The sequence below is a fragment of the Jaculus jaculus genome, chromosome 2 (genome assembly GCF_020740685.1).
Source record: "Jaculus jaculus isolate mJacJac1 chromosome 2, mJacJac1.mat.Y.cur, whole genome shotgun sequence".
NCBI classification, from domain to species: Eukaryota; Metazoa; Chordata; class Mammalia; order Rodentia; family Dipodidae; genus Jaculus; species Jaculus jaculus.
Window position 1 is genome coordinate 164,781,381 of NC_059103.1, and position 26,236 is coordinate 164,807,616.

The following is a 26,236-nucleotide window of genomic DNA, read 5'->3' on the forward strand; positions in this document are numbered from 1 at the left end:
GCACTTGGAAGGCAGAGGTAGGAGGATCCCCATGAGTTCGAGCCCACCCTGAGGCTACATAGTAAATCCCAGGTCAGCTTGAGCTACAAGGAGACCCTACCTCAAAAAAACAAAAAAAAATTTAAAAATAAAATAGAAGGGTTATGGGAGTGGAATGGCCTAAGTGAGGTCAGGAGACAAGAATGAGTAAAGGAAAGGCGGGGCGCTAATCAAAATTTAAGAGGTTATGAATAAGCCATATGGAAACCTACTTTTTTGAACAACAGCACACCCAGAAGCCATAGATTGTTACCAGAAAAAATTTCAGTGCCAGGGATGGGATACTGTGGTGGTTTGATTTAGGTGTCCCCATAAACTTAGGTGTTGTGAATGCTAGCTCCCCAGCTGATGGATATTTAGGAATTAATGCCTCCTGGAGGGAGTGTATTGTTGGGGGCGGGCTTATGGGCTTTATAGCCAGTTTCCCCATGCCAGTGTTTGGCACACCCTCCTGTTGCTGTGGTCCACCTTATGTTGGCCAGGGGGTGATGTCCACCCTCTGTTCATGACATTGTTTTCCCCTGCCATTGTGGAGCTTCCCCTTGAGCCTGTAAGCCAAAATAAATCTCTTTTTCCCAGAAGCTGCTCTTTGTTGGGTGATTTCTACCAGCAATGCGAACCAGATTGCAACAGATACATTCCAGTGAGTTGTTGGCCAGGGCATCCCTGATACCCCAAAAACATGACAGGCCATTGCCAAGACTCTTGATTTCCCACCAGGAAAAGATGGTAAAATCCTATTGCTAAAGGCTCCACATGCTCAGGCTGCAAGGTCACTGAGAAATCTTGCTGGAGCTGAGCTGAAAACCTCCTCCCTATAGACCAGTTAACAGAAAATTGGAAAAAGTTATGCTGCATGCAGCCCTATAGGATATAGAAGTCATCACTGGAGATAAACAACAAAAGACACTGCAAGCCTTAAGTTGGGCCAGCCAGGCCAAATGATTCAACGGGTACAATAGTGACATGTACATTATGTGGGAAACCAACCGCTCACTAATTGGATTGGAGGCCATCTCCACAGGAGAAAGTACATGCTTGGTACTAAAAACCTATGGCAGGAGAGGTCATGAACCCTAGGGTTGTAACATCTGTTGGTATCTGGCTAAATGTATATATTATGCTCACCAAACTGTTCAGTAAGCATTTCTCTTAATGTTCATATTCATATATTAATGCTACTCTCACTTTTAGGTTAGAGAAGCTTCTCTTTTCAGATGGTGACCTCTGGAATGACTCAAAAGGCACCATAGTGCTGAGAAGTGGCAGAGGAGTATTCAGCATTGAAACATCTCTATCACACCTTCCAAGGCTCAGCGTCCATTATGGATGAAGTGGTAGAAAGAATGGAAGAGCCAAAGGAAGGGTAGGATAGCTTACAACATACTCTCCCAGACAAAAAATGACCTGGATATCCAAGACCTCCCAATGCTACTACATATAAATGATACTACATATAAACAACCCTCATAATAGAAGGAAAAGGTGATGACATCAAAATAAAATAGAGATTAATTAAGAAGGGAAGGGAATATGATGGAGAGTGGATTTGTGAAGGAGAAAATAGGGGAACAAAGAGAATTATCAAGGCTTATTGTCTATAATTATGGAAGTTGTCAACAAAAAAAAGATTTAAAAAAAAAGAAAGAAGAGGCTACTATTTTACCATGACACCATCTTGCTGAATATAGACTAGGTATTAGGTGGTTTGCCCAAAGGATAAAAGGAATTTTATACTTCTTTCTTTTTTTCTTTTTCTTTTTCTTTTTCTTTTTCTGTTTTATGTGGTTTTTCAAGGTAGGGTCTCACTCTAGCCCAGGCTCACCTGGAATTCACCATGTAGTCTCATGGTGTCCTTGAATGCATGAAGATCCTCCTACCTCTGCCTCCCAAGTGCTGGGATTAAAGTCATGCACCACAACACCTGACTTATACTTGTTCTTATTGTACATATTAAATCCTTGAGTAAAAACAAAGGATTGGAAAGGAAACTAGAAGATATGCATTTGGATTGAGCACATGCCTTCCCAGGTCAGGAACACACTACCTGGGATTACAACCTCCCAGCAGAAACTTATAGAGATAAGATGATGGTAGAGAGACTCTTCACAAAAATGAAAAATTGTATTAAGAAGCGTGTCACTGGGCTGGAGAGATGGCCTAGTGATTAAGCGCTTGCCTGTAAAGCCTAAGGACTCCAGTTTGAGGCTCGATTCCCCAGGACCCATGTTAGCCAGATGCACAAGGGGGCGCATGCATCTGGAGTTCATTTGCAGTGGCCGGAGGCCCTGGCGCACCCATTCTCTCTCTCTCTTTGTCACTTTCAAATAAATAAATAAAAATAAACCAAAAAATTTTTTAAAAAAAGAAGCATGTCACCTATAATAAGATCAGAGAGGTTACTAAAGAAAGGAAGGATGCCAGGTGCAGTGGTGCACACCTTTAGTCCCAGCAATTGGGAAGCAGAGGTAGGAGGATCGCTGTGAGTTCAAGGTCAGCCTGAGACCACATAGTGAGTTCCAGGTCAGCCTGAGCCTAAGTGAGACCCTACCTTAAACCCCACCACCACCACAACCAAAAACAAGAAAGGAATGAAGGAAGGGAGGGAAGAAGGAAGGAAGAGAGGGAGGGAGGGAGGGAGGGAGGAAGGGAGGGAGGGAGGGAGGGAGGATATACCTTACTTCTCTATAGGTTGTCTAAGGAGTTTAGAAAATTAAGGATATCTCAGCTAACCTCTGCTATTTATCTTTTCAACAAGACATTACCTCAAGTCTGTCTAGCAAGCCTCACTTTTCTATCTCCTCTTTCTATTCACTAGGCCTTCCTTCCATTTCAAAGATAAGGCGATGCAAACTTACTGCTTTCTCTTTAGTGAGTACATTCTGATTTAATGTAATTGTGTCATATGTGTGTGTTCAAGGTAACTGTTTCCTTGCAATTGTTTTAAGGCATCATTTTCTGTCTAAGATAACATGAGACCACTACCTAAAAATAATCAACAAAATCTGTGGTCACCTCATTTTGCATTTTTAAGCCACCGTGCTTTAAAAATACCATTCCTGGGCTGGAGAGATGGCTTAGCAGTTAAGGCATTTGCATGCAAGGCCTAAGGACACAGGTTCAATTCCCTACTACCCATGTAAGCCAGATGCAAAAGGGGGTGCGTGCATCTGGAGTTTGTAAAAAAAAAAAAAAAAAAAAAAAGATGAGAAAAATACCATTCCTGGCATGCCTAATTTACAATGTGAGGGCATGCATGTTTGTGAATATAAACATTCTTAGGATGATTGTTAAACTTGCAATTATGACATTAAGCTATTGCTTGTCTGCCTGTGTTTTCAACAAACCGGCTTGTCAAGGTTCTTATCTTGGCTATTGTGAACTGGGAAAAAAAATAGTAATTTTAAAATCAAACCATTGTCAGATGTTCAGCCTGCTTAAAGTTTTAAAGAGATACCTTATCTCTGTGCTTTAGCATGTTTCTGTGCTGAAGTAAGCAACTAACCCAAAGGTAAGGATAAAAATACAAAATGAAGGGCAAAACCCCCGATTTTTCTCCTGTCTTTGGTTGAAGAGCAACAAAAAGAAACCATAAATCTCTTGAGGACTGGTAATATGCTTTGACTGTGTTTCAGACAAAGCTTCCCGTGTTTTTAGTGAAATACAGTTATTTACTAAGAAAAAAGTGTTTTCTAAAAACAAATGATAAATATGGAACTATCAAGAAAAAAAAGGAGACTTTAAAAGTTATAGATGTATAGGCTGGAGACATGGCTTAGCAGTTAAGATGCTTGCCTGCAAAGCCTAAGGACCCATGTTTGACTCCTCAGATTCCACATCAGCCAGACACACAAGGTGATGTATGTGCAAGGTCACACATGCACACAAGGTGATACATGTATCTGGAGTTCAACTGCAGTGGCTGGAGGCCCTGGCATGCCAATATTCTCTCTCTCTCTCTCTCTCTCTCTCTCTCTCTCCATCTGTTTTACTTTCACTAAAAAAGGAAGAGAGGGAAAGAGGGAAGAAGGGAGGGAGGGAGGGAGGGAGGGAAGAAGGGAGGGAAGGAGGGAGGGAGGAAAAGCCAGGTATGGTGGCATATGCCTTTAATCCCAACACTTGGGAAACAGAGGTAGGAGGATCACCAAGAGTTCAAGGCCACCCTGAAACTACATAGTGAACTGCAGGTCAGCCTGGGCTAGAGCAAGACCCTACCTCAAAAAAAAAGTTATAGATATAAAATATATTTTTGGTTTGGTTAAACAAGACAGGAAATACTTTTTCGTATAAAATATTTTTAGAAGACAATTTTGTCCAAAAAGGTAAATTTTTAAAGTATAATTAAAGATCCTAGGATTGGGGCTGTGAAGATGGATCAATGGTAAAAGGTGCTTGGTTGTAAAGACTGCCAGCTCAAGTTCAATTTCAAAGCCATCCATGTAATCCAAATGCAAAAGGTGATTCAACCATCTGGTATTTATTTGCAGTGGCAAGAGGTCCTACCATGACAACCCACGTGCGTGTGTGCACAAATGAATAATTTTTTTAATCCCAGGGTAAAATTATTGCTAAATAGTAATTCGATCAGTCAATCTTCCCCCAACAAAAAGAGGCAATGAGACCCCAGACACTCAAAGTTAACTTTTAGACGTGTGTGGTGGTTTGAAACACTCATGTGTTAGAATACTTAGCCCCCAGTTGGTGGCACTGTTTGGGAAGGTTTGGAATCTTTAGGAGGTGGAGGAAATGTGTCACTAGGGGCAGGGCTTGAGGTGTGACAGCCCAGCCCTGCTGATGTGACATGAGTTAGCTGTCTGCCCCTGCTGCCAAGCTTTCTCCCATTACAGACACTTCTCCCAGAAACTATAATCTGTAATGAACCCTTTGCTTCTATAAATGGCTTCTGGTCTAGTATTTTGTCCCAACAACCTGGAAGTAACTGATACAATGTGGTTTGGGGGCAAAGGCCCAGGGACATGATTACAAGCAAAAGAAAAAGACTAATTCATAGCTTTAGCACTGGGAAATAATAATATTTTCCCAGGCAGTCAGATGAGTCCTGTCGAAGATATAAATATCTTCTGTTTGCTGACACCTTCGCAGATTATAATAAGGCCTACTCTACCCAGACTGAAAAAACTCAAAAGAACTCAAAAGTTATGCTCTAGAGGCCAGAAAGATGGCTCAGCTGGTAAGAATAATTGCTACCCAAGTATGAAGACCTGAGAGGGCCTGATTCACCCTTAGTTCAATTCTCCACCACTCAAACAGCTGGCCATGGCCACACACATCAGTAATCCTAGTTCTATGGGAAGCAGAGACCAGACAATCCCTGGAGCTCACTGGTCAACTATTCTGACTGAAAAACAGCACTCTGGGTTGAGTGACACCAGCTCAAAGAAACACATGGATGAGTGATACAGAAGACATCCAGTGTTCTCCTATAGCCTCCACACCTGATATGTATACACACATATGCATATCCCACACTACACACACGTATGCAAAAAAAAAGTTATTCTCAGTTGGGTGTATGACACCTGCCTTTAATCCCAGCACTCAGGAGGCTGAGGTAGAAGAGCTGCCATGAGTTTGAGGCCAGCCAGAGCACAGTTGAGTTCCAGGTCAGCCTTGGCTAGAATGAGACCATGCCTCAAAAAAAATAAATAAATAAAATAAAAAAAGAATAAGACTTGTCCCTTCTGATTGTCCACAGCCTCAAGAGCACCTTGAGAACAAGGACACTTACAAGTGCAAACTATGAAAAAGCCTTAAAAATGAACTTTAAGTAAGAGAAAAGAATGTTTTAACTTCTTAAATGCAAAGATAAGTTGAGAGGATCAAATTTGCTTCAGTTTACATCTAGGCCTAAGTTTCAGTTTTCTGGAGAGGCAGTTCCTGCAATACCTCTGGACTATGACCAAAAAGAGGACTTGTCCAAGATAGCAGACTCCAGGGCTGAGTCAGTTCCTGCAAAGTCTCTAAAACATGTTTAAACACGTCCAAGGATGATAAAATCTGGACTACAGCCAATCAAAGGTGTACAAATGTAACTGCTGCTTCCTTAGCCAATGATGGCCTAACTCTCCTAAAATTTCCCTTGCTGTGCTCAAAAGGGGCCTGCATGCTCCTCTCAGGGTCGCCATTTTGTATGAATGGTTGACCCCCACATGCTGGCTGATTCTGCAGAATAAACGCTCTTTGTTTTATATACTATTTGAGTCCAGGGTCTTTCTTCAAAAACCCTTACAAAGTCTTATCTATAAATCTATTAATTGTTGTGTTATGCCCAGTTCTCAGCACCCCTAGTGACCACCAAGGAGAACCAAACACGTATGCAAGGGCAAGGAGCTTTATTTCGGACTTAAGCTCAGTCTCTTGACTTCACCAATGCAGTGGATCCATACAAGAGCCCCGAGCATCAGTGGGACAGAAGTAGGGAATGGGTACATGATTGGTTGATTTCTTAGGACTTTGGCGGCAAGGTTGGTGAGCAGGAGCTAGGTAACTAAGCAACCTCTGCTGCTATTGGCTAAACAAGCAGAAATAACATTTGTATGTACTTCGATTGACTGAGACAGGGAAGGTAGGAGGGATAAATCTCTTAATTGGCTGGGGCAGGGAAGTAGGAGGGACAAGTCTTTGGCAAGTCTCAGGTATCCTGGGCAGGGAGCAGGGCAGCTGCCCATTTCTTCCTTTGTCTAAGCTGAAACTTGTAACTTAGGCCTACTGAGGACTCTGAGGCCTGTCATGGCGTCCATCTGGTTCCTGAGTCCTTCAGTTGCAACCTTTCTTTATGTTCTGCTTTTCTACATTATTTTTCTTCTGGCACCTTTGGTTTTTTGTTGTTATTGTTGTTGTTTTGTTTTGTTTTAGTTTGGTTTGGTTTTTTGAGGTAGGGTCTCAGTCTACCCCAGGCTGACCTGAAATTCACTATGTATTCTCAGGGTGGCCTAGAACTCCTGGCAATTCTCCTACCTCTGTATCCCAATTGCTGGGGTTAAAGGCATCCGCCACAATGCCCAGCTGTACTGTTGGTATAATGTATGCTCAATGATTACACACACTAGGTTTCTTTTAACTGGTTCCATCTCTGGATTCCTTCTTAAAATTGTCCCCTTGTAAGCCAAGTGTGGCAGTGGATGCCTTTGATCCCACCAATTGGTAGGCAGAGGTAGGAGGATTGCCAGGAGTTCCAGGCCACCCGGAGGCCAGCAGGGAAGAGACACGCGGCTGTAAAATTAGCATACAAAAAAAAAAAGCTGTTGGCAAAGAGCAAAGTTGGAACCCCTCAGACTGACACCAACTCAAACTGGCTAGATCCATTGGCTCAAGTGCACAGGCATTCCAGAATATCTGATCTGAAGGTGACCTATGGCTCACTATACTGCATGGAGTTCCTACACATTTTCTCTGCTCTAGCCCACTACATCACGAGTGCCAGAGATTGGACAAGAGCTGCAGTTTGCCCTGATGCTTTTCAGTCTTGCTTTGGTCCAACCTTCCCTTCCCTTGCTATGCCTACATTCTTCTCTTGGATGAGGAATGCTTACTCTATGCTATTATATGTTGGAAATATTTTATTTTTAATTTAACAGGGAGTCTCAATTAATAGAGTGTCTTGCATCTCAAAAGAGACTGTGAACTTTTGGACCATATAGGGATTATTAAAGATTATGTGGACACTGGGTAGATGTTTCAATGATTAAAGGTGCCTGGGTTGCAAAGCCTACTGACCCAGGTTCAATTCCCCAGCCACCCACATAAAGCTGGAGTCTGGTGCATATTTCTAGTGGCAAGAGATCCTGGCAATGAACACACATGCATATATGTACACACATATATGCAAATAAATAATATTTGTAAAGACTATGGGGAACTTTGAAGTTGGACCAAATACATTCTGTATCATGAGGTGGCTACAAACCTACAAGGGCCAGATGTGGAATGTTGTGGGTTGAATGTAAAATGTTCTCTCTCCCACCTCTCAATGGCTTCTATGTCTGCACAGCTGGCCCCCAGCTAAAGGACCTATTCAGGAAGGTTGTGGAATCTACAGAGGGTAGAGTCTTGCTGGAGGAAATGGATCACTTGAGGCAGGTCTTCAGGTGTTAAAATTCAACCCCACTTCCTGTTCATCCTCTGCTTCCTGACTGCAATATGACAGGCTGGCTTCACACGCCTACCATCATGTCTTCCTTTCCACCAAGGAAGGCATCCTCCTGGAACTGTAAGCTGAATTAAACCCTTTCCCTGCCTTAATTTGTTTCTGGTCAGGCATTTGTTCACAATGAGAAAACAGCTAATACATGGCAGTTGAATTCAAGTCCTCATGCTTAGAAAGCAAGTACTTTACTCACTGGGTTATGTTCCTAGCCCAACTATTTATTGATAAATGATCTGTTTCTTCTATAACTATGTATCCATGCTAAATTCTTTGTTCCAGAATACAAAAACTTGGAAATCTTGCCATGTGCCCACCAAACTCTGATATCTGTCAATTCTGATTTGACTAAAATATTATTCTTAACGTCAGATGGTATGGCAGAAGAATATAATCATCAACTGAATTTTTTTATTTTGTTTTTATTTTTGAAGCAGGTTATGCTGTTGTAGTAGTCAGCTTCAGGTTGGTTAGATTAACTTCCAAACCAGGCACAGTTTATGGGAGTAATAGGATTTATGGAAGCTTACAGATAGGAGAAGTTCCACTCTGGAGGAAGTGGCTGGCCCCCATTCACAGGTCTACAGAGAGAAAATAGCACCAGCAGCACCATAAGCAAGCATACTCCAATAACATGAACAGAGCTCAAGCACTCTGTAAACCTTAGACTGTAATTCCAGACACAACCCCAAACACACCATAGCTCTGGACCCTTGACTTTTCCATCCAAGCAGCTAGAAATCAAAGAAGCTTTAGTAAAACTGAATCTATTGGGGACATACCACATCTATCTAGTTCAGGCTGGCTTTGACTTACTATGTAACCCAGGCCAGCCTGAATCACTTGCAAATTTTTAAACAAAATTTAAACTTCAAATTCACATATCAAAATCTTTGGACAATAAAAACAGAATATATGAATTACTTTTAAAATCTTACTTGGTGCATATGGGTCATGGCGTGGTTTGCAACTTTGCAGATCATTCAGTCTATTTTCCTTTGAATTTGGTTGACAAACGCTTTTGAAAGGGTTGGAAAAGCACTTCCTGACAGGCTGAGAAAAATTTGGGGCAGCAGGACTTCCTATTCCACACTGAAAACACCTGCCACTGTTGAAGTCATCAGGAGAGATCACACCCATGATTTCTATTTCTTTTCCAGCAATCATCAGTGTTTGACCCTCTTCTATATTGTCAAGATCTTTGAATTTATATCCAATGCCTTTGGGAAAGAAAAAAAATTGAACATTTTAAAATATCTTAATGACACAATCCATAGTCACCATCTCATGATGGTACAAAATAAAAACTGTATTTTGAATATAGCCTTGTATGACTAACTCATTAAACAGAAATGGAAGCAGAATTTGACATCTTGATTAAGAAAATCATCTAAGGGCTGGAGAGATGGCTTAGCGGTTAAGTGCTTGCCTGTGAAGCCTAAGGACCCCAGCTCGAGGCTCAGCTCTCCAGGACCCACGTTAGCCAGATGCACAAGGGGGTGCATACATCTGGAGTTTGTTTGCAGTGGCTGGAGGCCCTGGCACACCCATTCTCATTCCCCCCGCCCCCGGCTCTCTCTCTCCTCCCACCCCATTCTTTCTCTCTCTGTTCTCTCAAATAAATAAAAATAAAATATTTTTTAAAAAAGAAAATCATCTAAGAAGAACAAGAAATAGTGGTTAGGGATTCAGTTCAGTGAAAGAGTGTTTGCCTTAGCACCAAAAATACAAAATAAAATAAAACAAGAAAAAAATAACATAGCTATAAAAATGAGCTATACTTTAGAGAAAGCAAGATATTTTTTGTATTGAAAATACAGCCTATTGAACTCTGTAATAGTTTTGTTGACAGGCATGGGGGTGCATGCCTTTAATCCCAGCACTCTGGAGGCAGATGCAGGAGGATCACCACAAGTTCAAGGCCACGCTGAGACTACAGTGAATTCCAGGTCAGCCTGAGCTACAGTGAAACCCTACCTTGAGAAACAAAAAAAAAAAAATTGTTTTTTATTTAAAAAAAGTTTTGTAATCTTTACATTAAATAAATAGCCCAAGAAAGTAGTTTGATGGATTTAATGGGCTTTCTTTTTCCTGTGAAGAAACTAGAGCTGCACCATGGCATCTGTATTTCCATGTAGAAAGAGCTGGAAATGTAACTACTATCACAACTGGATCTGTACTGTCCTGAATGAGACACAGAAAAGCTAACAAACACTTGTGGTTAGATATCAATGATATTCCAAATTCTACAACCTTAATCAAAAATGAGTATATTATGGCATTGTTTGTTGGGTTGAATTATTAAGTTTCGCCATGTAAATATGAATAAGTCAGGCATAGTCTGCTTAAAAATGGCACTGAATCCTGAACAACAAAAATAAGGCTGGTGGTATCACCATACCTGATTTTAACCTATACTACAGAGCCATAGTAACAAAAACAGCGTGGTACTGGCACAAAAACAGATAAGTAGATCAGTGGAACAGAATGTAAGTCCAGGTAGCTATAGCCACCTGATATTCAATAAAAATGCCAAAAATACTCATTGGAGAAAAGACAGCCTCTTCAGCAAATGGTGTTGGGAAAACTGGATATATATCTGTAGAAGGATGAAAATAGATTCTTCTCTCTCGCCATGCACAAGAATTAAGTCCAAATGGATTAAAGACCTTAACATCACACCGGAAACTCTGAAACTGCTAGAGGAAAAAGTAGGGGAAAACTTTCAACATATTAGTCTTGGCAAAGACTTTCTGAATATAACTCCAATTGCTCAGGCAATAAAACCACAGATTAATCACTGGGACCTCATGAAATTACAAACATTTTGCACTGCAAAGGACACAGTGCAAAAAGCAAAGAGGCAACCTAAAGAATGGGAAAAAAATCTTCGCCAGCTATATATCTGATAGAGGATTAATATCTATAATATACAAAGAACTCAAAAAGTTAAACAATAAGGAAGCAAACAAGCCAATCAAAAAATGGGCTATGGAGCTAAATAGAGCATTCTCAAAGGAAGAAAAATGGCATATAAGCATCTAAAAAAGTGTTCTACATCACTAGTCATCAAGGAAATGCAGATTAAAACTACATTGAGATTCCATCTCACTCCTGTCAGAATGGCTACCATCATGAAAACAAATGATCATAAATGTTGGCGGGGATGTGGAAAAAGAGGAACCCTTCTACACTGCTGGTGGGAATGCAATCTGGTCCAGCCATTGTGGAAATCAGTGTGGAGGTTCCTAAAACAGCTAAACATTGATCTACCATATGACCCAGCTGTAGCACTCCTAGGCATATATTCTAAGGACTCAACTCATTTCCTTAGAAGTACGTGCTCAACCATGTTTATTGCTGCTCAATTTATAATAGCTGGGAAATGGAACCAGCCTAGATGTCCCTCAACTGATGAGTGGATAATGAAGATGTGGCACATTTATACAATGGAGTTCTACTCAGCGGTAAAGAAAAATGAAGTTATGAAATTTGCAGAAAAATGGGTGGATATGGAAAGGATTATACTAAGTGAGGTAACCCAGGCCCAGAAAGCCAAGAGCCACATGTTCTCCCTTATATGTGGATCCTAGCTACAGATGATTGGGCTTCTGCGTGAGAAGGAAAATACTTAGTAGCAGAGGCCATTAAGTTAAAAAGGAGATATAAAGGGAAGAGAAAGGAAGGGAGGAAGGTACTTAATAGGTTGGTATTGTATATATGTAAGTACAAGGATTGAGATGGGGAGGTAATATGATGGAGAATGGAAATTCAGAGGGGAAAGTGCGGGGGGGGGGGGGAAGGAGGGTACTTCCATGGGATATTTTTTATAATCATGGAAAAATGTTAATAAAAATTGTGAAAAGAAAAAAATTAAATAAAAAAAATTAGGGGGCTGGAGAGATGGCTTAGTGGTTACTGCACTTGCCTGACAAGCCAAAGGACCCAGGGCCCACGTAAGCCAGATGCACAAAGTGGCACATGCATCTGGAGGTCATTTGCTATGGCTGGTAGCCCTGGTGTGCCCATTCTCTCGCTCCCTCTCTTTCTCCCTCTGTCTCTCTCAAATAAATAACTAAATAAAAATAAAAATAAAAATAAAAATAAGAAGTAGGATGAATCTAAATACTAATAATACTAAATACTAAAAATAAATCTAAGTAAATCTCAAAAAAAAAATGGCATTGAAGGGATGGAGAGATGGCTTAGTGATTAAGGTGCTTGCCTAAAAAGGCAAGGAAAGGACCCAGGTTCAATTCCCCAGTACCCATGTAAGCCAACTGCACAAGGTGGCATGTGCTTCTACAGTTCATTTGCAGTGGCTAGAGGCCCTGGTTTGCCCATTCTCTCTCTTTATCTATCTACCTTCCTCTCTCTCTTTCTCTCCTCTCGAATAATTAAATAAATAAAATATTTATAAAATGGCACCAAGGAGAGATCTCAGGGAGGTGACTACATCCCTTGTTAAATTAATTGGGGGGGGGGTAGTTACCATCGTTTATTGCTTATGATAGTTGTGAATTAAAAAAAATTTAATAGTAAGCCAGGCATGGTGGCACACACCTTTAATCCAAGCACTTGGAAGGCAGAGGTAGGAGGAGCGCCGTGAGCTCAAGGCCACCCTGAGACTACGTAGTGAGCCTGGGCACATATTTGATTCCCTAGTTCCCACATAAAGCCAGATGCAGAAAGGTACGCACGCATGTACAGTGCATTTGCAGTAGCAGAAAGCCCTGGAGTGCCCATTCTTCCTCCCTGCCCCCCCCATCTCTCTCTCCCCCTCTCTCAAATAGATTTTTTTTTTAAATTTTTTATTTATTTGAGAGCGACAGACACAGAGAGAAAGACAGGTAGAGGGAGAGAGAGAGAATGGGCGTGCCAGGGCTTCCAGCCTCCGCAAACGAACTCCAGACGCGAGCGCCCCCTTGTACAACTGGCTAACATGGGACCTGGGGAACCGAGCCTCAAACCGGGGTCCTTAGGCTTCACAGGTAAGTGCTTAACCGCTAAGCCGTCTCTCCAGCCCTTGTTCTGTTTTTCAAAATTTTGAATAGTACTAAAACTGGGTACAACTCAACTTCTAAAATTAGCATGTCTTAAAATTTTTTAATAGATATTTTATTTTTATTTATGTATTTATTAGAGAGAGAGAGAGAGAGAGAGAGAGAGAGAAAGAGGCAGATAGAGAATGGGTACACCAAGGCCTCTAGCCACTGTAAATGTACATTGGCTTACATGGGTCCTAGGGAATTAAACCTCGGTTCTTTGGCTTTGCAGGCAAGCACCTTCACTGCTAAGCCATCTTTCCAGCCCAAACTGTAATTACTTGGCATTTGGGAAGGAAAAGACACCAAGACAAACTACTTAATCTCAGAAGAATGTCAAAGTCAGTGAATAGGACTGGCTGACCACTTGTGAGAAAATGAAACCTTAGTACAGGATCTGTGCCAATGACCTCACATATGTCATAAGATTGTCAAGCTCATTATTATGAAACAGCTTTATGAATAATATGCAGTTGAGGCAAAAGAATCAATTATAGAACATCCTAATCTATCTCTTTATAAAGCCCAATTCATATTTCAATTGTACATTCAAAGATATATACTAATTTTAGACCAAATCATAAACAATCAGTATTACCACAATACCTCTTCCAATGTCTTTGCCTTCCAAATCTTTTAATGTAAATGATCTTCCTTTTACAATAAGAATAGCATCACCTTCCCACTTTTTATGTTTTTTCTTTGAAGCTTTACACCAAACAACACTAAAATATTTAAATAGGCTACCAGGTTCCTCTTCTTGTGCCTTGGACTCTGTTATTTCTTTAGAGGATGAATGAACTGGAATAAAAAATGATTAAATAAAAATCACATTACTAAATATGACTATAATATCTAAATAACAAGGTCATTCAAACAAAATCAATAGCTAGAAGAATATTATTAAGGAGAAATATAAAAACATAAAATCATGTTCATTAGCATTTTAGAAACTGATAAATCTAAATGCTAGGTGCTAACATTACCATAAGCACAATGAATGAAAATGTCTTTTTATCCACATGTCATATAAACTCAGTTCAAGTGGGCTAACATAATCATTCTGAACTTTTTTAAACCCTAGAAACTGAGGCTATTATTTCAATGTCTAGAACATGGATATACCTAAAATTATGTTTTATTGGGCTGGAGAGATGGCTTAGTGTTTAAGGCACTTGGCTGCAAAGCCAAAGAACCCAGGTTTTATTCTCCAGGACCTATGTAAGCCAGATGCACATGGTGGCACATGAGTATGGAGTTTGTTTGCAGCAGCTGAGGGGCTTGGCACACCCATTCGCTATCTGCCTCTTCCTCCTCCTCCTCTCTCTCAGTTAAATTTTTTTAAAAAATATGTTTGGTTGACCAATTTATTTAACAGTGACATACTGGTAACAAAGATTACAGAGATTTCTAAAATATAAAAATCTTTGATACTTTTTTTAACTTATATTTTATTGTGCATTCATTGTACATGGTTCATTTATGTCTAGTTGACAAAAAATACTTATTACATTGTATAATCTAAACTTTGTATCTTGACCAACATATTCCTCCATCTCCCAACCCCTCCCCATTTCCTGGTAGTCACCATTCTTTGCTTCTAGCTCAACATTTTTAGATGCCATATATAAGTGAAATCATTCAGCAATTGTTCGTCTGTTTGGCCTATTTCACTTTACATAATGCCTCCAGGTTCACCCATGGTACCACAAATGAGAAGATTTTATTTAAGTCTGAAGAAAATTTTAATGTATATCAAATACATGTTACTTCCACAATCATCTGTTGATACACACATAAATTGGTTCTATCTTTTTGTTCTGTTTTGGTTTAGACAGGGTTGCACATAGCCTAAGCTAGCCTTGAACTTGCTATGAAGCCAAGGCTGGCCTATAAATCATCACCTCTGCCTCTACCTCTAAAGTGCTAGGATAACAGGCATATGCTACCACATCTGGCTCCCTATCTTAGTCATTGTAAATAATGCTGAAATGAATATGAAAATGCAAATATCTCTTCAACATACTGATTTCATTTTTGTTTTTTGTTTTTTTTTTTTTGTGGTACTGGAGATTAAATCTAGGGTCTAAAATCCTTTATCACTGAGTTACATGTCAAGTCCTCTTTTCCATTTTATTTCTTAATTTCTTATTTTTATTTAGATATTTTATTCATTAGAGCAAGGGACAGAATGGGCATGCCAGGGCCTCTAGCCACTGCAAACAAACTCCAGATGCAGGTGCTGCCATATGCATCTGGATTATGTAGGGTCTTGAGAATTGAACCTGGGTCCTTAGGTTTTGCAGGCAAGGAAAGTACTTTAACGGCTAAGCCATCTTGCTCACCCAATTATTTTTATTTTTACGTTATCTCACCAAATTGTGAAGTCTAGCTTTGAACTCACTCTGTAGCCCAGGTAGGCCTTGAGCTTGTCCATCTTCTTGCCTCAGCCTGCCAAGTAGCTGGGGTTATAAGCCTGCACCATAGGCCTAGCACTGACTTCACTTCCTTGGATACCTATCCAGAAGTGAGAGTGCTAGAAACAACAAAGTACAAAAGAGACTGAGTCAAAATACCTGTATTCTAATTAGAAAGTAATCACAGTGACCACTGATTCTGAGAATTTAATAGTAAATTATTTTTTTACAAAAGCCTGTGCTTTTCTCAGAAAATTTCAGCCAGGCATGATGGCATATGCCTTTAATCCCAGCACTCAGGAGACAGATCGCTATGAGTTCAAGGCCACCCTGAGATTACATAGTGAATTTCACATCAACTTGGACTAGAGTGAGACCCTACCTCGGAAAAAAAAAAAAATTATATATATATATATATTTCTCTCCCTGTCTGTCGCTCTCAAATAAATAAATAAAAATGAACAAAAAAATTTTTTAAAAGGCAAGTCTATTGAGCTTACCTCAAAAAAGAAAACAATAAAATATCAATATATAATAATTTTTACCTTCTAAAATGTACCACTTGCTGGAATGGTTGACTCATGCCTTTAATCTCAGACACAGGAGGCAAAAGTAGGAGGATCATCCTACCCTGGTCTAGAGGGAGACTCTACCTCAATAAACCAAAAAACAAAAACAAAAACAAAAACAAAAACAAAAACAAAAATGTACCACTTACTTAAATGGGAAATATCTTAATACAAAGAATGAGAGAATACCAGTCATGGTGGTGCACGCCTTTAATCCCAGCACTTGGGAGGCTGAGGTAAGAGGGCTGCCATGAGTTCGAGGCCAGCCTGAGGGTACATAGTGAATTCCAGGTCAACCTAGGCTACAGTGAGAACCCTACCTCTAGAAAAAGAAAAAAAAAAAAAAGAATAGGAGAGGGATGACCACTTCTCTCAACATTGTGCTAATAATCATGGCCACTGCAGTAAGACAAGGAAACTTTAAAATTAAAAGATCTTAGCTACAAATGTTTGGACTTATATGTGAGTTGGAATAAAATTCAGTAGCAGAGGCCAGGAAACTAGAAAGATATTGGGGGGGGGGGGTGAGGCCTTATGAGGATGGTATTGTGTATATGTAAGTAGAGGAACAGATTACTGTGGGTGGAAAGGCCTAAGTGAGGTCAGGGGGAAAGACTGAATAAAGGAAAGGTGGGGGGAGGGTTAATCAAAATCTAAGAAGTTATGCATAAGTCATATGGACAATGGTACAACCAGAAACCATAGATTGTTACTAAAAAGTTGTCAGTGTCAGGGATGGGATACCTTCCAGTGAGTTGTTGGCCAGGGAGGTCCTTCATGCCCTCCAAAACATTACAAGCCGTTGCCGAGGCTCCTGGTTTACCACCAGGAATAGATGTAAGATCCTATTGCTGAAGAGTCCACATGCTTGGGCTGCAAGGTCAGTGAGAAATCCTGCTGGAGCTGAGCTAGAAACTTCCTTTGTATAGACCAGCTGATGAAAAGCTGGAAAAAATTAAAAACTACACCTGAATGTGGCTCCATGGGAGAGAGTGAATTCACCAATGGAGATAAACTACAGTGGACACTACAAGCCTTAAGTTGGGCCAGCCAGGCCAAATGAGCCAATGGGTGCAACAGTGGCATGTCGTTATGGGGGAAAACAACTTCTCTCTAATTGGACTGAAGGCCTACTCCAAGGGAAGGAATACATGCCTGATATTAAAAACCTATGATGGGGGAGGTCATGAGCCCTAGGAGTGTGACATCTGGTGTTTGCCTAAATGTACATATTATGCTCACCAAGCTGCCCAGTAAGCACTTCTCATAATGTTCAAACTCATACATTAATGCTACTCTCACTTTCGGTTAGAGAAGCTTCTCTTTTCAGATGGCAGGGACCTTGGGGTGACTCAGAAGGCGCCATGGTGCTGAGAAGAAGTGACAGAGGAACATTTAGCACTGAAGAAAACATCTCTATCACACCTTCTAAGGCTCAGGGTCCATTGCGAAAGAGGTTGTTGAAAGAATGTAAGAGCCAAAGAAAGAGTAGGACTCCTTACAATGCACACTTCCAGAGACAAAATGGCCTGAATATCCATGACTTCGCAGTGCCTGACACTACCTAAACAAGATCATAGGAGGAAAAGATGATGACATCAAAAATAAAAGAGAGGGCTGGAGAGATGGCTTAGCGGTTAAGCGTTTGCCTGTGAAGCCTAAGGACCCCGGTTCGAGGCTCGGTTCCCCAGGTCCCACGTTAGCCAGATGCACAAGGGGGCGCATGCGTCTGGAGTTCGTTTGCAGAGGCTGGAAGCCCTGGCACGCCCATTCTCTCTCTCTCCCTCTATCTGTCTTTCTCTCTATGTCTGTCGCTCTCAAATAAATAAATAAATAAATAAATGAGAAAGCCGGGTGTAGTGCCGCACGCCTTTAATCCTAGCGCTCAGGAAGCAGAGTTAGGAGGAATGCTGTGAGTTCTAGGCCACCCCGAGACTACATAGTGAATTCTAAGTCAGCCTGAGCTAGAGTGAGACCCTACCTCAATAAACAAAAATAATTAATTAATTAATTAAATTAAATAATGAAATAAAATAGAGACTGATTGAGAGGAGTAAGAGATACAATGGGGAGTGGAGTTATGAAGAGGAATGGGGGGAGGGAATTACTATGGTTTACTGTCTATAATTGTGGAAGTTATCAATAAAAATTAATTTTTTAAAAAGTAAAAGATCAGAAAGGAAAAAATAAAACTGCACCTATCAGTCGGGCATGGTGGCACACACCTTTGATCCCAGCACTCAGGAGGCAGAGGTAGGAGGATCGCTGTGAGTTCAAGGCCACCCTGAAACTACATAGTGAATTCCAAGTCAGCCTATGCTACCGTGAAACCCTACGTTGAAAAAAAAAAAAAAACTGTACCTCTCTACATATGACATTAATCTTCTATAGAAATTACCTAGCATTCTAAAACCAGTGACTAGATCTAATAAAATAGATTTAGCTGGGTCACAGAACATAAGGATCATCACAAGAATCAATCATATTCAATGATTCAATGATCATAAACAACGAGCAAATATTTTTTTTTTCCCTAGCAATAGAGATAGGACAGACTGTAGGGCCTCTAATGTCCTAGGCAAACATTCTACCCCTCAGCTATACTCTTTACCTTTTTTCTACTTTTTTTTTGGGGGGGGGGTAGGGTCTCACTCTAGCCCAGGATGACCTGGAACTTACTCTGTAGTCCCAGGCTGGCCTTGAACTCACAGCAATCCTCCTACCTCTGCCACCAGAGTGCTGGGATTAAAGGCGTGCGCCACCACAGTGGGCTTTTTTTTTTTTTTTTTTCTTTTCACTTCTGAGATTGTGTCTCAATAAGTTACAGAGGCTGACCTGGAACTGACTCTATATCAGCCTTGAACTTATAAACCTCCTACACAGCCTACTGAGCAGCTGAGGTCTGTACCACTAGGCCTAGCAGAAAGTGAAAATTGTTAAATTTCATTCATAGTAGCTCCAAAAAATTACAAATCCAGACATGATGGTACATACATATGTCCCTAGCATTCAGAAGGCCAGTCCTGGGTAGACTGGACTATATAATGAAATAAAACCTTGTCTATAACTAACTGGAATGCAGGGATTCAGTAGACGGGAGATACAGGAAGTGGGGGAAGGGGGAGGCAGAGTAGCGGGAAGGAATTATGATCATGGTATACTGTCTATAGGTACAGAGACTGTCAATAAAAAGTTTTCTTTTAGCCAGGCATGGTGGCGCATGCCTTTAATCCCAGAACTTGGGAGGCAGATGTAGGAGGATCACAGAGAGTTCGAGGCCACCCTGAGACTACATAGTGAATTCCAGGTCAGCCTGAACTAGAGTGAAATCCTACCTTGAAAAAACAAGAAAAAAAAAAAGTTTTCTTTGAAAAAAAAATCATTGTCTATTAAAAAAATAGCCTGTCATGTCATTGCAAGCCTGTAATCCCAGCACTCAGGAGGCTAACACTGAATGATAGCAAAGTTCCAGATGTGCTTAGGTTACAAAGTAAAACACTGTCTCAAAATACACACCCCCAATGTGATACTACTTTACATCCATTAGAATAGCTATAGGCAAAGTGTTAAAAATCAACAAGAATGGTGAGGTGATAAGAGAAAGTGGAACCATGCTCCTAGGAAGGTAAAATGGCATGACCACTTTGAAAAGCAGAGGGCAGTTACTAAAATGGTCAGTTATACCATTTTATAGTAAGACACATGAATTCAATTCTTAGGAATATATCCAAGAAAATGTAAACATATATCCATTCAGAAGCTTGTACACAAACATTTATTGTACATGTCTTCCTAACAGTACAAAGGTAAAAACAACCCAAGTGTCCAACTGTCAAATAGGTAGCATTTGCTATATCCACACAACAGAATATTATTCAGCCATAAAGAGTCATGACATACTGATAAAAGCTCAAACATAAAGAACCTTGAAAACATTAAGGTAAGTGAAAGCAATCAGTCACATATGATCCTACTCATATAAACAGACAACTCTACAGAGATAGATTACTGCTTAAGGACAGGGGATAGAGATGGAGATAACGGGTAGAATGGTTAGCTTAAAATATAAGGTTTAGGGCTGGAGAGATGGCTTAATGATTAAGGCCTATGACTGTGAAGCCTAAGGATCCAGGTTCAATTCTCCAGGTCCCACATAAGCCAGATGCACATGGTGGCTCTTGCATCTGGAGTTCATTTGCAGTGGCTAGAGGCCCTGGCGTGCCCATTCTCACTTTCTCTATCTCTCTCTCCCTCTTTCTGTCTCTAATAAATAAATAAATAAATATATATATATATATATATATGTATGTATGTATGTATGTATGTATGTATGAACACACATATGGTTTACTGAAACAAAAATTGGCTGTGGTGGTAGTTGTACACTGTTACTAAAGAAAATGAACTGTACACTTTGGATGGCTAAGTTGTATAGTATATGAATGGTGATCACAACGAAGTTGTTTAAACACACAGTGAGACACAACCATGTAGCTTGGCTATACGAAGTGTTGAAAAACATGTACGGCAATTGGAAATTTCATGCTCTGCAGGAAGGAATATAAAACAATACTTCGGGGGACTGGAGAAGTGACTTAGCAGTTAAGGTGCTTGCCTGTGAAGCCTAAGGACCCAAGTTTGACTCTCCAGAACCCATGTAAGCCAGATGCACAAGGTGGCACATGTGTCTGGAATTCGTTTGAATGGCTAGAGGCCCTGGCACACCCATTCTCTTTCTCTTTTTCTCTAATAAATAAATTAAAATAAAATATATTTAAAAAAAAACAATACTTCAGAAAGGTTTGGCAGATCATCTGTAAAAACTTCACATATACTTACTATCATCAGCCATTCAACTTCTAGGTGGAGATGGAACAGATAAAAGAGAAGATGACTTAGGGTCACACAAAAAGATACTTGTTGGGCCTGGAGAGGCGGTTCAGTGGTTAAGGCACTTACCTGCAAAACCTAATGACCCAAGTTTAATTCCCCAGTGCCCAAGGAAAGCCAGATTTACAAAGTGGCACATGTATTTGGAGTTTACTTGTAGCAGCTAGAGGCCCTTTTTGCCCACTCTTGCCCTCCCTCTCTTTTCTCTATGCTTACAAATAAATAAATAAAATATATTTTAAATTACATTTAAAAAATACTTGAAGGGCTGGAGAGATGGCTTAGTGGTTAAGCATTTGCCTGTGAAGCCTACAGACCTCAGTTCGAGGCTCAATTCCCCAGGACCCACATTAGCCAGATGCACAAGGGGCATATGCGTCTGGAGTTCGTTTGCAGTGCCTGTTGGCCCTGGTGTGCCCATTCTCTCTCTCTCTCTCTCTCTCTCTCTCTCTCCCCCTCTCTCTCTCTCTCTGCCTCTTTGTCTGTCACTTTCAAATAAATAAAAATAAACAAAAACACTAAAAAAAATACTTGTAGATCTTCACACCAGGTAAAAGTCAATCATTCAAAAGTTCAGGAAAAGCTGGGTGTGGTGGCGCAAGCCTTTAATCCCAACACTCGGGAGGCAGGGGTAGGAGGATCTTGGTGAGTTCGAGGCCACCCTGAGACTCCATAGTGAATTCCAGGTCAGCCTGGGCTAGAGTGAGACCCTACCTCAAAAAAACCAAAAAAAAAAAAAAAAAAAGTTTAGGAAGCTGTTGCTATTATTAAAATTCAGACAATTCATTTCTTGTTTTAAAATATTATTTATTTACTTGAGAGGAAAGAGTGAGACTGAGCATGGATGCACCAGGATCTCTTGCCACTGCAAACAAACTCCAGATACATGGCAGCATGTTGTGCATCTGGCTTTATGTGAGTTCTAGGGAACTGACCTGGGGAGAGAAGGCTTTAGAAGCAAGCACCATTAACCACTGCGCAATCTCTCCAGCCCCCAATTCATTTCTTTATCATTAGCACTAGTGGTTATAAGGCGAATCATGACTACCTTCAACCAACAAATTACAGTGGTATTTTTGTAAGAAAACATGATTCATATTCAGCTTGAATTTACTCTGTTTAGCATGTGTAACCCAATGTACACTTATCAATCAGTTCCTAACAGGATTTAGCGTATTGAGACTGAACAAGAATAGGGAAAGCACAGACACAAGCACACTCCCAGTTTCCTGATATTCTTTAAATAATGACAGTCTATGGAGAAAAGAATTTTCAGACACTGCTTTGTATATACAAATAAAAATGCATACTTTTTATTCTCTTCATTACATGTTATTATGAATATATTGGTCTATAATATTTGATTAGAATGAAGCATCAAATCGTTTAATAGGTTCACTTATTTTGGTTGTATCACAATGTTTGTACATATTTGATGATCTGCTCAAAACAAAGTCCTAGAAATGAAACTACTGCCCAGGAACTTGTAAAGAGCAAAATGGTATATTTCTCTATATTTCTTTATACCTAGCCTAGAGAAATATAGAAGTCAGGAGGCTCTGTTGATGGCAGACAAAGAGGAGGCTCTGCTAATAGCAGGTAAACCAGAGGCTATGCTGGAATGAACAGCATCTCCTGGGGCCTGTGTTGTTCAGCAAACTCCTTCAGATAAGCAGGACTCCTGGTCACAGGCCTACCCCCCAGGTGACACTTCCTGTAACTGACCAACAGATGTTTACAAGTTTCCTTTTTTTTTTTTTTTTTAGCTTTTATGGCTGTAAATTTCACACTTAAGTTGTGATTTAGGGTTTAACTCCTATCCTGTTTTGTTTTGTTTTGTTTTCTAACATCATGTGGTTATTTCCAATAAAAGCTGACACTCTGAACAGTTCACGGCTGCCACCCTGAGATTCCCTCTGGGGCAGACCTGATATACCAGACCTTCCTTTTTCTTGTCTTTTTTGCCCAATAAAACTTTGCCTCACATTCCGTGAGTTGATGGTCTTTCTTGTATAACACTGGACCCCATAACAAACTCAGTATGCAACCAAACAGACTGGGATCTACTTGTGGGAGAGCAAACAGGCCTCAATCTCATGAAGCTCGTGACTCAGCTTCTAGAGTGCTGGGATTGCAGGTATGTATCACCTTACCCAAGAGGTCTTCTCTATCCCTCAAAGCCACACTTACTTCATGTTGTTATTTATTTATGAGAGAGAGAGAGAATGGGCACTCCAGGGCCTCTAGCCACTGCAATCAAACTCCAGAACGTGTGCCACCTTGTGCTCATGCGTCACCCTATGTGTCTGGTTTATGTGGGTTCTAGGGAGTTTAACCTGGGTCCTTAGGATTTGCAGGTCAGCACCTTAACAGCTAAGCCATCTCCTTAGCCCTGTGTTGATTTACTTTTAATGTAAATATGATGGTGTATATTCTTTCCTTGAAATCCATTACTACCATCTTGAAGGATGCATGCTCCTTCTACCATAATTTAGGGCCTTTTTATTTGTTGTGATAATCTTCAGGGTCAACTTGACGGGAGTTAGAATCACCACAGAAATAAATCTCTGGGTATATCACATCATAGTGTTTCCAAAAAGGTTGGACTAAGCAGAGAAGATCTACCCTGCATGTGAGTGGGACCATTCCATGGGCTACGTCCAAGACCGAGTAGAAAGAAGAAAGTAGAGCACCAGCATTCATTGCGCTATGCATTTTCTCCTGGTAGCAGACATGCTGTGACAAACTACTACTTCCTTGACATCATGAGCTATAGAAACCCTTCCTTCCTAAAGTTCCTTCTGTCAAGTATTTTGTCACAGCAACAAGAAAAGTAACGTGGCACATACCTTTAATCCCAGCACTCTAGAGGCAGAGGTAGGATCACAATGAATTCAAGGCTACCCTACAACTACAGAGTGAATTCAAGGTCAGCCTGTACTAGAACAAAACCCTACCTTGAAAAACCAAAAAAAAAAAAAAAGGGCTAGAGAGATGGCTTAGCAGTTAAGCACTTGCCTGTGAAGCCTAAGGACCCCAGTTCAAAGCTGGATTCCCCAGGACCCACGTTAGCCAGATGCACAGATGCACAAGGGGGTGCATACATCTGGAGTTCATTTGCAGTGGCTGGAGGCCCTGGCATGCCCATTCTCTCTCTCTCTGACTCTTTCTCTGTTGTTCTCAAATAAATAAATGAAAATAAACAAAACAAAATTTTTTAAGTAACTAATATACTTATCTTCTTCCAAAATGCTTGTTATACAATCACTGTATAAGTTAAAGTTTCTTTAACCAAATTAGATCAAGGTGCCTTATTATCTCAGCATTATCTAAACAAATTCATTACCTAACAAATTATTTCATGTCTCTCTTCTATGCTAAGCTGTAAAATCCAGAGAGGAGTCTGCTTTGATTTTACATATGAACATTTCCCAAATAAAAGGTACTCGTCCTTTTGATACTGGTTGTTATGTTAGGTCAAGACAAAATGGAGTTACAGGGTTGGAGGATGGCTTAGTGGTTAAGGCATTTGCCTGCAAAGCCAAAGGACCAAAGTTCATTTTCCCAGGACCCATGTTACCCAGATGCACAAGGGGCCGCATGCATCTGGAGCTCGTCTGTAGTGGCTGGACACATTGGTGTGCCCATTCTCTCTCTCTCAAATAAATAAAAATAAAATATTTTTTTAAAAAAATGGAGTTATAGCAGGAGGGCAACAGAGATAAGGAAGTGAGCCATCCATACTCCTCAAGAAATTGTCCAGCCATTATCCCTCCCCCGCCTAACAAGACTCCAGGTCTAGATTTACTGCTCCCTTATCTCTCACCAGGTCACTTCTGGTCTCACCCTATGGTTAATGAAAAGAACAAAGAAGGGGGAGGGAGAGCATTACCATGGGATACTTTTTATAATCATGGAAAATGTTAATAAAAATTGAGAAAAAAAAACAAAGAAATTCCTTCCCTTCCTCACCTTCCCCCAACTGAAGAGCTCTATAAAGCCCATTATCTATAACCCCAAGCTGACTACTCTGCTCAAGTCAGTCCAGGCAGCTCGTATATTCCCCCCCTCCCCCGAATAAAAACTTCCATCTTTGCCTCAGAGTGGTCTCCATGGTCTTGGTCACTCCTGAACCTTACACTGGGTACATATGACTTCTGGGTAAGATGGTGACATAGTAGCCATGCCAAAGCAGCCTAGGGAGGGAAATAAGCAGAAAAACAGCAAAATGCACCCTTCTAATGAAAATTGAAGGTCCTGTATAAGTTATTATCAAACACTGCAGAGAAGGAGAGACTCAGATCTTCTAGAAAGGAGGAAACATGCTAGATCCTGCTAAGGTACCAGTGGCCCCGGGCCATGCACCTGCCTGCCCTGCCAGTGCAGACAGAAAAATCACATCAATACAAAGGCAAGCCCTTCAGAATAACAGCAGATTATTCAAAATAAACTTTAAAAGCAAGAAGGCCATGGAATGATGTATTCCAAGATCTGAAAGATAACAACTGTCAGCTGAGATTACTTTATCCAGCAACATTATCCACCCAAATTAATGGAGAAATAAGGACATTACACAACAAAAACAGGCTAAAGGAATATATGAACACTAAACCAGCAATTACAGAAAATACTTGAAAAGATCCTCCTTGCTGAAGAGGAAGAAAAGCACACAAATAAGGAAACAGGAAAAAATAAACCATATGCCAATAAGAGTTCATACAAGAGAGTAAAGGAAAAACCACAAGAAACAAAACAAGGAGAGAAAGAATAAGTATACACCTTTCAATAACAACTCTTACTATCAACGGCCTCAATGCCCCAACCAAAAGACACAGGTTTGCAGACTGAGTTAAAAAGCAGGATCCTTCTATTTATTGCCTCCAAGAGACTCACCTTTCCATAAAAGTCATACACTATCTTAGGGTGAAAGGATGGAAAATGGTATTTCAAGCAATGGGCCTAGAAAATAAGCAGGTGTCACTATCCTAATATTGGACAGGGTAGACTTCAAAACAATTAGTTAGGAAAGATAAAGAAGGTTACTTTATATTAATTAAAGGAACAATCCCACAGGATGACATTACAATTCTAAACATATATGCACCTAACATG

The 26,236-nt window shown here is 40.4% G+C and overlaps 1 protein-coding gene across 4 annotated transcripts in view; it reads right to left on the reverse strand.

Annotated features, from left to right (window-relative positions):
- Window positions 1-26,236, reverse strand: part of Rad54b (RAD54 homolog B) — a 140,234-nt gene that overhangs the window by 44,132 nt on the left and 69,866 nt on the right. For all 4 annotated transcript variants that reach the window (XM_045144691.1, XM_045144692.1, XM_045144693.1 and 1 more), the window contains exons 4-5: window positions 13,855-14,049; window positions 9,142-9,423 (exon numbers count right to left, since the gene is read on the reverse strand). In XM_045144691.1, the coding sequence (XP_045000626.1) occupies window positions 9,142-9,423; window positions 13,855-14,049 (477 nt within the window). The remainder of the gene's footprint in view (window positions 1-9,141; window positions 9,424-13,854; window positions 14,050-26,236) is intronic.